The 14,677-nt window shown below is 40.8% G+C and overlaps 1 protein-coding gene across 2 annotated transcripts in view; it reads right to left on the reverse strand.

Moving 5' to 3' along the window:
* The window catches only part of si:ch73-63e15.2 (protein strawberry notch homolog 2), a 59,888-nt gene that overhangs the window by 42,750 nt on the left and 2,461 nt on the right, over positions 1-14,677 (reverse strand). For both annotated transcript variants that reach the window (XM_037114016.1, XM_037114015.1), the window contains exons 2-3: positions 4,011-4,237; positions 3,047-3,135 (exon numbers count right to left, since the gene is read on the reverse strand). In XM_037114016.1, the coding sequence (XP_036969911.1) occupies positions 3,047-3,135; positions 4,011-4,118 (197 nt within the window). In that variant the 5' untranslated portion in view covers positions 4,119-4,237. The remainder of the gene's footprint in view (positions 1-3,046; positions 3,136-4,010; positions 4,238-14,677) is intronic.

The following is a 14,677-nucleotide window of genomic DNA, read 5'->3' on the forward strand; positions in this document are numbered from 1 at the left end:
GTAGTCCTGGCCCATTCACATTTTTCCTTCACTGGTGGTGCCATATGATCTGTTCGCTTCTGCTGGTTCTCAATGGCCATGTGAGCGGACAGTGAAAGGGTTTCAAGTTCAATCAATTACATCCTGACCGTGCAGCGCAAGTCAGTCTTACTAAGCAGCTGCCTGCTCTGCAGCCAGTCGATCATGAAAGAAGTGAAAAATGAATACATCGTCCTGTGATAAAGAGCCTAACCAAATATCAGACGTACTGGACTGAGCGAAGAATACAGGACCAGTAAGAGATGCAAAAAATGATGCTGTAAGACCTCCGTACTGTATACATGATCAAACTGAGAGCCGAGACAAAAGACTGAGAGTTGCAGCAAAAATGTTACAATGGGTGACGTCATAGTTCAAGTCTGTAAGTCACTGGAACAGAACATGTATTAACAGAAGATTATGATGAATTTACACCTTTTCAAGACAAAAGGTATTGTTCTTGCAAGATGAGGGCCTTTACAACACAGTATTAAAGTCTCAATAAGATATTAAATAAATCACACCATTCTTGCTGTAAACCACAGAAACACTTGACCCTTAACCCTGACTTCGATCACAATATTTGCACACTGTATGATCGAGCTAGTGAGACATGAGGGTCTTGTAAATCCAGCTTGATGGTAGAAACTGTTATTCTGAGTAAACCTGAAAACCACACACCATGGTCTCACGTCATCAGATGCTCCAATTTTCAAAGAAACACTGCGCAGACAGCAATAACAATAAAAAACACTATCACTTGAGTGAACACCCTCTGAGTTGTGGCTAGTAAGACAGGTTTCGAGATGACTAACTATAAGTCATTTCAGAAATTCTGCCACTAAGAGCATGACATCTTATTTTATCCAAGTCATTATCCAGTGGATCGTGAACCAGATACTACAAAATACTGCAAACTCAAGCAAATCTCAAATATAATCTACATATTTGCAGCACTGAAATCAATTCTATACTGTAGTTAACGATCTTTACAGACACTGATAGTTGCCATGGTTAAGTCTTCTGACGCAAGAAAAGAAACCTGTTTTACAACTCTTGCTGTGAGTCATCACATTATCAAGATTCAAGTAAAAGATGTATATACTATACACTTTTATACAGTAAACCCATCAACTCATTTGAGAATACTCTTACAGTTAATACATGTCTGCTACTCACCAGGATGACACACTACTTATCAGTTTAATCTCTCTATTGGTAGATGCATTTGCACCTATTTCTATTGTGTTTTTTCAGTCTACTGACCACTCAAAGCACTTTACAACACTTGCCACATTCACCGTTCCACATACACATTCACATACTGATGGCAGAGGCTGCCATGGAAGGTGCAAACTGCTCATCAGGAGCAATTTGGGGTTTGCTCAAGTTTACTTCGACATGCAGCCGGGGGAGCCACAAGACAATTAATCTATCTTCTGAGCTACAGACGCTTGCTTCCATGCGCTGACATGTGCTTCTGTCTCTTACCCTTGGAGCCTTGGTGGAGCCAAGGAGTCAATGACATGCCATTTAAATGTCAATAACATTAAATTAAATTAAATTCCCTTCAAAAACACTTGTTCACCAAAGCCAGGCAAAAGTCACAGCAGCATCCAAGCCATGTTTAACCAAGGCCATGTGAGATGGCATATGTTTACTGTTCAACTACATTGAAAGTGTTTTGGGGTGTGACAGCCATCCTGTGGCTTGACGGATGCAGAGTGCAAACTGACAGGGACTGCAGCTGCTTCTGTTCTATTGACATGCTGCTTACGGTAAACGGCTGGTGTACACAAGATGTTGCATAGTCTTTGAATTACACATTGTCTCTTTCTCACTCACACACACAAACACACGGACGCGCACACACACACACACACACACGCGCACACACGCGCACACACACACACACACACACACACACACTTTGGGGGAGGAAAGAGACAAACACCTCTCATTTAGCTATGAGGTCATAAAAACCGAGCAGAGTTGCAAGATGTCGAGATTAACCTCCTGCAGTAGGGCTGCCACCAGGCCACCCGAAACAGGAAATGAGGGAGGTCTGACAGAGGAGGCCATCCCAAATGACTGGAGGTGGTGGAGATGTTTCTGGTTAGAAATGATGCGTTGGTCGGATTGTGTTACGTCACCTTGGGTGATAGGCTCCAATGATATTTAATAACTCATTATCAATTAAAATAAGATTTGAAAAACAAGTGTCTGAAATACTTTAGTTTCTTTTGAGACACTTTTAAATGTCATGTTGATGAAGGTTCTCAGTCATCCACGTCATGGAAAATCTTTTTAAATGTCATGTATTTCATCAGAAGGTTGAAACATTTCCCATTAGGGTCAGCACAGCATTACGATGCAGACACATTATTTTATTACTTTAATTTGCTCTGCTATTATTGCTGCCAATGTCTTTCTCCTGCTTTTACTGTAAGTGACATGCCTTACATCACGATTGTTGTTTAAAACTTGTTACTTCATTCTTGATTTTAGGTTGGCAACTTTACAGCTGGCCAGGGACCACAACTAACAACTAGTCACTTGTCTAATTCTGGCATGTTTACAGTAATGTTCATTAACATGCACTGTCCCTGAGAAATAAACTTGATAAATAAAAGATAAATAAATTAAGGAAGTGAGTCTGTTTGCCATGTGAATGTGGCTGTCTTGGGCAATAATGGATTATTCCAATACACACAGAAGCAAAATATCTATATTGCACATTCAAATCAAATGCCACACACATAACACCTACATATAAGTACTAAAACACTTGAGAGTCCCGGGACATTTTGTTCCCTCGTACAGTATGTGAAACTCCAGTGGGTAGTTATAGCTCAATTTTAATGGTTAACAGTCGCCAACCTAAACCCACAGCCCGCTGTGAATACTGAAAAGATTATGTTGTTATGGAACAATCTCAGCCAATGTGTATAAACAAGTATCTTCAGTCTTTCAGCTGATATGCTGTCATTCTCAAATCATGATAATGCACAGTATTGTATTGACTTACTGGTTTCCAGATTGCATAGGGCAGTGAATGCTGTATCCAGGCTGCTGTGGGAAGGATCCCCAAGAACCAGAGGAGGCGTATATTGAACTCTGAAACAAAACAAAACGAAAATCCATCATGTTACAAAGAAAGCAAAATAATATAACACTGAACATCTGAAGTGCTGTAGAGCACGTGACAATTTAGTGTGTTAGTAAAACACAGCAGAAGTAAAATTACTTGTATCAGTGTTTATGTTTCAAAATATAGTGAAAGATAATGCTACTACCGCCATGACACCAGTGTACTTTGTCAGGCACAAATGTGAAAACTATGTATGTGGTGTTTGTGAACATCAAAGCCACAACTTCTGCAGACAACAGAACATACGTATTTCTGGTACAATGTCATAGAATAAGTACTTGCAAAATCACAAGAATCACATTTTCACTAATTATCCCATGTGGAATTTTGCCATGCAGATAGTTTCAGTTTTATGAGCTGAGGTTTGTTGTGAAATTCTCTGGAAATTCTGTGACTAACCCCCCAGTGTGAGTTTAAAGGAATTTTATAGCAGTGCTCACAGACTTGTTTAGAGATCACTTCCAATAAAAACTGAACAAAATGATTTCAATAGAGTGCAGATGCATAACATAGCTTCCAGAGTTGGAAAATATGGCTGATGTGAATCATAAACATTTACACTCATCTATGCAGGAACTGCAAATAATTGCTAATTCTAGAAATCAATACCACACACAGGATGTGCGAGTACAAGTGTAAAGAAAAGGGGCAATATTAGCAGTAGTACTAGAGTGCTATTTGATGTCTCAAAAAGTGAGCTAACAAAAAGGAAGCATTAAAAAAATGTAAACGCTTTTTTATACACAGTGCAGGCACATTGACACAAACACAAGAACCCATGCAAATTGACTAAATATGCTTATGGTGTCTTAATGAATGAAAGTAAACTTGTACAGCATACGTCCATATTTGAGGAGGCCACAGAGAACAAGCTGCTGTCCAGCTGAGGGCCTTCTGGATGCAGGTAGTTCTCCCCGTCCATGGCCAGCGCTGAGGGGAGGATGGGCATCAGACCACAGCGTCACACATGACCACCAGCTGACTTAGGCTACGCACCCCCCGACCACCACCTGTGTGCTGGCTGTGTCCGAGATAGTACTTCTAACAAAGGCAAACGCTCTCCATGACCTGAGGAGGATGGCAGATGTGGATGGATAGAGAGAGAGGAGGAAAAGAGACATTAGAAGGTCCACAGAGAACTTTTCAAAGAAAACACAGTGATCAAAAATACATCAAAATGTTTGATGTGTATAAAAGCATTCAGTGAACACATAAGTCATTTAAGTTTAGGCAAACACTACACTTCAATGACTTGATTAATTGAAAATCAGTAAGGGGAACTACAAAAGCAATAGCACCAGTAAATATCAAAGTATGGCTAATCTTAATTCTTCTGGAGCATATCCTAATTACTACTTTAACTGTAACAATGGTATACAGTGAAAAGGAGGACACAAGAACATTTCATGTTAACTCAATAATGTGGGCTGAACTTAAAATATTGTATAATATGTTAAACAAACAGTAAACACAGAACAAACAAAACATGACAAAAAATCGTTATATAAATATAAACAGATACAGAATATAAATATAACAGAATAAGAATAAAATAAAATGAGAACATACTTTTGACAGCGTATGTTCAGCCGATATCATAACACGTCTTCGTTTCAAGACCACTTCTGTCACCACACAAACTGAATTTACATCTTATTCAAACTGTAGTGTCAGCTCATACTTATTGAGTGGCAGCCCTCATTAGCTGGTTGTCATTCGACATCACTTAAGGTTCAGTGAGGACCGATTAAAATCAAGGCAGGAGGTCCACAACATCGCAAGCAGGTCTATTTGAAGAGACAGCGACCGAATATTCAGTTTTTGACTGGCGCAACTTGCTCCATGTTGATACAGATCATTTTACTTTGTGTTATTTCACACAATGAAAAACTAGACTAAATATTGACACATTTAAATGGCCTGTGTGTGTGTGTGTGTGACGTGCGTTACAACTCAAGGTGGACACGGCTGATATAATGACAGGTAATACAGGCTCGACCAGACTGTCTGAATACAGGCTTCCTGCAATGCTAATAAGCTCCCCATTCCTGTCTCTCTTGTTCCTTCTCACACACACACACGCACACACGCACGCACACACGCACGCACGCACGCACGCACGCACGCACACACACTATAAATTATATCATGTATATACATACATTTTAGAAATTGAAATATATGTAAAAGCAGGTTGCAGTAGTGTTTACAAATACAATGATTTTTGTACCAGCGGTGTACTCCTGTTTTTGACACCCTGCTGCAGATGTCCCTCTTTCATCAGTCTGAATACATTAGACACGCTACCCAAAAACTAGGAAACTGACCACAGTGACCTACTTTCTTCTGATATGGTTTCACACAGACACCAAACAAGTCTGAGTAAAAGGCTGGCAGCTTGTCCTTCTGCTGCTTTACACTTAGATTTTATGACGAATCGGAAATAATGCATGTGAAGTCAGATTTAACACACTATCACTATCAAGTTATGTGTGCTTAGACAAAAGATCGGCTTCTCTGGGGTTATATGGGAACTCAAATCGTAAACTACTGATTCCAGACGCATTATGTGAGCAAAAATAAATCATATGTTGCTTACAGGCTGAAAGATTAACAAATATCCCACAAATCTGACTAGTTTGGGTGCTCAGTTATTCCAAACTCTCAGCACTCCACAATGCATGTCTGTCGTGTCAGCAACACTCCCTTTCCCCAAACTAATCAAACTGTTACCTCCTTGCCCCTTTTCAGTTTGCCCCCCAATCTGGAACAGGCCAGACGTGTTCAGTGGGGACAAAGCTAGGGTAATAAATCCTAATAGAGTTTATGAGGGTCTAAATAAGAGTGCCTTTGTGTGTCTGAGTGTGTGTCTGAGTGTGTGTGTGTGTGAGACAGAGACCTGACCCAACATATTCACCACTAGCATAGCCAATACACACAAAGAGAGGCCATTTTATCCTCAGGCTGCTGATGTGATACCGTCTGGATAAGGGTGAAGCAAATGCGGGGAAGCCGCAAAGAGCCAACTGCCAAACTTTCTTGGCCAAAGGATATCATATATTTTCTGAATATGTATTGAAAGCTTCCAGCCTCTGAGGCCCAGATGAAGGCAGGGACAGGGAAGCGAGGCTGCTTGGGGCAGATGGGGAGTGTGTTTTGAGAGCCTTGTGAGGCCTCTTTTGGTGTTGCAGAACTGTGCTCAATGCAACATCCTGAGGACGCAGAAAGCTTGGACGCATCGAACGTTCTAATGCAGCCTGCCAGTTCATCTGGGTCAAAGGTCTTGGCATACTTCCTACACATCTTTCAGCCCATCATGCAAGTCAAATGCACATTTGTATTCATTTTAAATGGGCCAACGTGCAGTATTAGACCTGGGCACACACCACCTTTAAATCTAGGGTGTAACACTGTTCAGCATTTAGGTAATGGGATACCAAACTGCTACAACAACAGTGAGAGGAAGAGAAAGCATAGATATAATGGATGTGGATGAGTGGATGAGCAAGATTGAGAAACTGAACTGAAACCTCATTTTTTGTTAATTTGGCATAATTCAGAGTTATTCCACTGAATTCCGTGGTTCTGAAATGATGTGTATGAAACTATAGTTGTAGATTCAAGTATCTGAATGATTTCATACAGGGATTATTTTGTAACTAGTAAAGTACAGTTTGTCATAAACACGTTTCCAGTATTAAAGAGCTATTTGAGGAACTTGAAATCAGCAGTATATTGGTGTATATCAGCTATAAAAGTACATTCCTCAGCCAAAAAATCTGAACAGTTGAAAGCACTCTCAGCTCTCACGATAGCCTTAGCATGCATGTTCTCCCATCACCCTCATTGCTTAAGAAGAAGAGATCCTCCCCAATGTATTACCATACTGCCCTATCCCCCGCTCCCCCTACTACCCATACAACGCCTATCGTTGTCTCTTAGCAACAGAAAAACGTCCGTCTTTTGCTGTCCCCTTTTCTCTAACCCCCACCCCTCTGGCCAGCCTCTGAGGATAATCGATACTGATCATTGTAAGAGTGGTCCTAGATATCTCCTCCCTGTAAGGCCTCTCATTACCGTAAAACAACAAAACCCCCTGCTACTCCTAACCACTGTGGGGAGGAAGCTATCAGTAGAGAGAAGAGGGTTGGAAATACGAGGGAAAGAAAACAAAAAATAAAGAACAAAACATGCCTACAGCAGCACAAGGGACACAAGGACTTCATTCATCAAAGAGCAGCACACACATAAGTCATTTTTATAATCCTGCTTGGTTATCTAAAGACGTGTTTACATGTCAATATCTGGATTCATAGTCTGTATTAATACTGAGAAACTAAATGTGTATTTCCTATATACTGGAGACATTCGGGCAATTATAAAATACCACACAAACCCTTGTCATAAAGTAGAACAGAGAGAGAGAGAGAGAGAGAGAGAGAGAGAGAGAGAGAGAGAGAGAGAGAGAGAGAGAAAGAGAGAGAGAACAGACTTGTTTGCTGTGCAATCTGTTAAATCTGTTAATTACTTCAAAGGTTACTGCTTTTTTTTCTTTTTTTACAGCCCCCTCCCATGTGTGTCTCCCTCCATCCCTCTCTCGGTGGGTGGCCTGGTGCAAGAGCTCAGGGCAAGAGAGATTAGGCCATTTCATTGGCTGTGCTTGTAAAATCTTTCATTAATTCAAACAAGTGTCCCATTTACTATATGCTGAACAAGTCGAAATACACAAACTGATTAGTCTGTGCAGAAGGACTGCGAACATGGAGATTTAGTCACGTTATGGATACTGCATATCCAGTGACATGACCACGTTTTAGGCCAGTTGGTTCCATTTTGCTGAATGAGTCACTGTGCCTGTCTGTCAGCCAGACAGAGGCAGCCTGCCTCTGTCACTTCAAAAGCACAAGATGTGTGTTAACTATGTGTGTACTAAGTTACAGCAGCCAACATTTGCTTGCAAATACGTCAGGTGGGATCTAAAAGCAGTCTGTGGCAGGAAGAACTGCCTGATTGTGTGCTGGTGCCCTTTGTAAGTATCAGTGGCCAGAGCACATGGGGATCATCCAGGCAAGTGTGACTTCCTTAAGCTGCTAAATCACGATTAACGCTCACGAGGAGAACAACCACCCTGCCTGGCGCGTGTGCCATCACACTCACAAACGCACTCTCACATGTGGAGTGTTGATATACAATCACATATTCACATTACAGCTGAATCATTTGTGTGTATGTGCACATGTAATAGATTAAGGCCATATATCATGACATGTACGGGAGTTAATTAACTTTTGTAGGCATTTCAGTGATTAAGTCATAAAACACATGCATGAACTGTCTATTAAAACATAAATGCATGCATGCTAAAAGGAAATATATGAGAGGGAGAAGATTATTTTTTGTTTGTATGTCAGGGTAATGGTCCTACTTTCTTTTCTGTCCCTACAATAAGTCCCAGCATTTCCTTCCTGCACTCAGTATCAAAAATAGGTGGATTTCATTTATTCGCCAAGCAAAAAACAATAGTAATCTACTCAGTGGCTGGTATAATTTGAATATTCCCTAACCATTTCACTTCTAGACTAAAAAGTTAATTTTGCACCCTGATATCAGTGTAGAGGACAAGTGTTTTGTGGTATTGCAGAACAATAGTAGGTTCACTCGTTGAACCACATCACCTCTCACATGCACACCTTCACTTCCAGTCACACTTGTCTCTTTGCATTTCTTAATCCTTCTTAAGGTACTGAGGAGAAAATCCTTCAACACACCGCACTGCTTCATCTTCATTAACCACAATCTCAAAATCAGCTCCACTGGGCATGCAAAGCAACTACAATAGATGAATTTTAGCCCCATTTCTTAATTTCATTGTAGAAAATGCGGATGTCTGCATGACAGTTTGCACTCAGTTGACTCTGAATTTATGGTGGGTCTATCACTGGAATGGCCAAGAGAAAGGAATTTCACAAAATGAGTGGGATATACAGTATGAAGCTCATAGTAACAGAGCTGCACTTCAATACATACACGTGTACAGTAAGAGTGCATGCATAATATAGAGAAGTTTCTCATGTGACAGCCCTCTGCTGGCATCTGTCACTCTCCTCATGTAGTCTGCATTCGTCTTCACCGCTAACAAGCCGGCTGACGACAATCATTCAATCCAAAGCACAACACTTACTCATCACCAATCCGAGTCCATCAGCATCACCGGTAATCAGGTTATAAATGATCAGTGCCCAGCTGCCCTCCACCAGAGCAGCAAGGGGGCAGTTAGTTGGTTATGATCACCAAGACTGGCTGGATTCATTAGCTAGAGTGATGAAATATTCATAAAAGGAACAAGTGACTTCCCAGGGAAACACTGGGCTTCGTCATTCAAAACTGCCTACATTATTAATTTGCACCTTTTTCAACACAAAAGGCCTTTACTTGTGCACATGAACACACACACACACACACACACACACACACACACACACACACACACACACACACACACACACACACACACACACACACACACACACACACACACACACACACACACACACACACACACACACACGTGTATGACACATAACTTTAGAAACATAAATAGCAGGACGAAGACATTAGCCACCAATCTGTTCCCGTTCCTCTGCCCCTAAACAGGATTTCCATTCAGTATTATAGACATCACCATAAAGGGGCTGCGAACAGCCCAGTGAGGGTAGGACAATGATCGAATGACTGTGTAACCAAATCTGGAGTCTTATCAAAAGCCGGGAAATGGAAACAAATTGGGTTTTAAGAGCCTGTTGTTATTGCATTTCGCCCCTTCAAATATTTATCAAAGAGGCTCTCCGGACCAGGACAGGACACGGGAACACACCAAGCAAACGTATGGCTGTTTGAATGATTCCGTCTGACTGAAAAGCAGGTTTAAAGATTTAGCTACTTACAAAGGGATAACGATTTATCTTAATTAGATTCTCATCAACCCGCTCCAAGTGGCTATTCAGCACCATTTTGCCATGATGATGAATATCCTTGTGCCCACAAACACCAGCTGAATGAGACATTAAAGTGATTTATCCATAAAGGGGGATCTTAATCAAGCTCTCGTGGCTCAGAGGATGCCTTTGTTGTGGTAAATAAAGAAAAAGACAGGCTGGGGTGAGGCCCTGGAAGCAAAGAGGAAAGAAAGGTGAAGTCTGACAATGAAGTTCACAGCAGAGTGGTGCAAAGAGCAGACAAGTAGAAAAGCATCACAAACAATGGTTTGCAGTGGCTTGATGACACTCATTTAGGAGCAAATCCCTCTACTTCCACCGCCACCACCAGCACCCACCAGAAATAGATCAAAGACTCACTAGATCAGAGAGGGAATGATCCACTTAGCTGCCTCTTTGCCCCGTTTTCCTCTGTCATCTATTTCCCTCAGACGAGACACATGCTAGTTGTGTGCCGCTCTCAAACCTTTATGGCTCTGGTTCAACTAGTTAGGTGGTGAGAAAGGCTTATTTCAAGTCAAGATAATTTGTATATTTGAGATGGTTGTACATAGCGACATAAAACCTGTTAAGTACACCAATTGCGCAGTTTAAAAAGTTTGTTTCATATTCACAAAACAATGCTCGCTGCTGTTTGGAAACGCTGCCGCTTCGTCAAAGAAAGCAACACAAGCAGCAACATAAAAACTTTTGGCAGGGTCTCATTAAAATTAATATAGTATTACAAAATACTTGTAAGTAGACAGAAATAACAAATAGAAAATGGACAAAATATGCATTAAATATATAAACATGAGCCCCGAATTAAAACTGTTCCTCCGTTCCCATTTTTTTCTTTACCTCTTTGCATCAGATGCTTCCCACTGTTTACAGGCTAACAGTAGTTTAACTATAGACTTCATAAACTACAAAAAATCTATTGTTTACCACTTAGAAATGCATATATACACACATACATACACACACATATGAAACCATTGCAATCCAACAAACGATTCAATTCCCATTCAAAGGGCTATTATGCTATGATACCTCTATTATCTGCAAATGACCAGCTATCCTTACCATAGCTCAAAAAGTACGATGACAATAGCTAACTTTTGAGCATCTAGACATGATTTTTGCAGTGTAACTAAGATTCAGCTTTTTTTCTCCCACCCCAAACTCATTCTCAAAACACCTCCTCCTTCATGTCTCTCACCCTCTTACTCAATAATCACTGACTCCATGTTCTGTTAGTGATATTTCCTGCTACCCCATTTCTATCACAAAGACTCTTTCTTCTTTATGGTGATAGCCTGCTGTTTTCCTCTAACCATCACAATCCCTCTCTTGTCACGTGCAAGCACACTATACAGTATGTCAACATGTCCCCATTTTCCTTATGTTCATTCTCCTTCTCACTCTCTCCTGGGAGAGCAAGCCGGTGGCACTGGATGTTGCCTTTAACCCAGTCTGACCCTCAGAAGGATTCTGCTGCTGATTGGAGGCAGCTGGGTCCCTGTCTCTAAATCTCCTGCCACTACCCACCCCCCTCAGTCATGAGTATTCAGAGAGACAGTCATAACATGAGGCTAAAGCTATCAGATGCACATTTCACAAGCAAACAGCATAGCACAGGGAGGTAAAATCTGGACTGTTGACCTGGAGGGCATGACACAGAAGAGGTCCGAAACATGCACATTTCATGGTGGTTGTGATCCAACAAAAAGGATTTGTGCATCCAGTTGTCCACATATTACGTTCATGTAGAAACAGGAGGCATTTTCTAAAACAAACTGGAGCAAACCTGTGTCTCTAAATAACTTGTAATGATTCCAAAAATAAAAAACAAAACTATCAAAAATATTCAGATCATTCTTTCCTGTGCTGAAAAATACACAGGAGGATGAACTTCTGTAAGAGAGGTTGACAATATAAGTGTTTCAGTTTTCTGAACTCTGCCCTACTGCGGATCAAATCCAGACAGTACTCTGCTCCACTCAGATTGACCTCACTTTTTCTGGCAGGCGTGAGAATATTGCAACACAGGCACAGCGTCAGGCAGCCTGTCTGTCTGTCTGTCTGTGCCACTTTTCTGTGCTAACTTCAGTTCAGTTCATCCGTCTGGTATTGACTGAGGCTGCCATCGTCCTTCTGAACAACAACGCCACTGCAAGCCAGTAAACCATGCAGAAAATTAGTCAGACAGGCACGATTCATTCTTGAAAAATGATGCAAAAGTGGTTAAGTGCAAGACAAAACAAAAAGGGGTTGAAAGCCCAATAAGCGTAGCCTAAATAAAGAAAATCAGTAAAAGAACTTTCCAAACAACACAGTGCCCACTAGATGACAGGATAAGTGCCAGGCAAGTTTTAGACAAAATTTCAGGATCTGCGCTTTGGTGTCCTCTAAGCTGAGAAGTAACATGAAACTGAAGTAGCGATATGTCAGGAAATAGTGTAGTTTGCCCACTAGAAAGCACTGACAAGTTAATTTTAATCTTCTTATACATTTTGTTTTTTTTTTTGTTTAAACAGCTTAGTAGTTTACCAAGAATGTTTTACATACTACTATACTTGTTAAAAATAACAAAATAACAAAAATGGAAAATATTTACAATTCACCACACCACGGGCCTTAAACAGATATGACGATTTTTGTAAGCGGGTCTGCATGCGGCTTCTAAAGTTCATGTGACATAAATTTAGTCATCGGAGTAGGCACACAAAGCTTTATGCAGACATCCATATGCCATGAATAAGGACGATATCTGCATGTCCAGTATGTTACAAGAAGCTAAGGAATGTGCATGTGTGGAATGTGTCCTCCAAAAAGCAAGTATAAACAGAACTGCTTCGTATCCACAACTGTCAGTGTATGCATCTGTTTGGGATTATAATTTGGGTTTTACAGTATTCTGTGACATGTTTGTAAAAAGGACTTTTAGAAATGCAAAGTCTGATGTACAAAGACAAAAACCTTTAAAAAAAACCCACTAGAATTACTGCCTCTTAGTTCTTACCATCCCTGATTGTCCCGACCCAACATTAGGCTATTCTAAAACATGGATTCTTGGAATACATCTTCCATCCAGTAGCACAGAAGGTCTATTTTATCAGCTCAGTTTCAAGATGGGCACCCAACATTAGTGTCATCAATTCAGTATCTGATCAAATGTGAAATACGGTCACTATCCCCTTCTGTTACAGAGTTATGTCCTTGATATGCCAGGGAAGTGCTTTCCAGAGCACTATGTCACAATAATACTGACCTTTGACATTTTGGATATAAAGAGTGATAACTTACTTTTGGACACTTGTCTGAGGTTTTGTATGTGAATCCCTGAGTCCATTACATACATTACATCATTGTGATTTTAAGTGTTTTCTGTAAAAGTGAAAACTGATCATTCCCAGTAATCAAAAATGTTATTGTATTGATTTTTCAAAAATAATGGCTAATCACTAATACATTTCTATTTAACACAAGCCAAACATCAGGGGAGATGGGTCCCATTTCCACTGATTTATATCAGCAACCTATCATCTGTTCGTCCCTCTTTGTGTAACAGGTTTTCATTTTAATAGGGTTATCATGGGACTACACACATTAAATAATCTTGGGTCATCAAGTCTGCTATAGGAATATCATGCAGACAGTGCAGCCCTGTCTTAACCTACATAACATGACCATGAGTGTCTGTGTGTATAATGTGGAATATACAGTATGAGCACTCAACTACATATAACAAATAACTGTTTGTTCTATCCTTCCCTGCTCCAGTGGCTGGTTACATGTAAACTCGAGCTGATAACTGATACAAAGGCAAACACGGCATTCAGCCATCCATCAACGTGGACAGTATATTTCTCTCCTATTTCCTTCCTGGATGAGTCCCATCTTGAAATCACTGTTTGCTTTTCTAAGAAGGATGTTGACACACTTTTTCCACTGAAAACCATAAGGCAAAGCTGTGAGGAATTCCAGAGTGTAACATGCTCTCCTGCATTTCAGTCATCTCCTACAGAGCTCTTATGTGGCTTGGGAAAGATTCCACATAGCCTCCAGGTCTGGATACTAGTTGGGACACGGGATACTCAGACAGCCCATTGTAAATGACCTGTTTGTTTTCTAGTAACAGTGTCGAATGTGAACAATATGGCCAAATACCCCGAACAGAACTGTCACTTGTTCTTTCACTCTCCTCTGACCAAACATCCACGTTATGTTTTAAACATGAACTATTATCTAATGAAGTCCAGATTCCGGGAAAGCAGGAACTGAATCAAACATATTACCTACCCCGGGTTCCCCTCCTCCACTCCGCATTTTTCACTCTCACTCTAATCAGCCCATGGGCCATAAATGAGATTTATCACTGGCACCAATTGGGGAGGGGAGAAAAAAAAGGGCGAGCAAAGATGTATGTAGAGAGGGAGAATGGAGGTCCCAGAGAGCAGAGGGCATGTGCCACAGCTGATATGTTGATCACAGCTGTTCGATTTCACTTCACCAGTGCCCGATACAAAAA

The sequence above is a fragment of the Acanthopagrus latus genome, chromosome 11 (assembly GCF_904848185.1).
Source record: "Acanthopagrus latus isolate v.2019 chromosome 11, fAcaLat1.1, whole genome shotgun sequence".
Lineage (NCBI taxonomy): Eukaryota > Metazoa > Chordata > Actinopteri > Spariformes > Sparidae > Acanthopagrus > Acanthopagrus latus.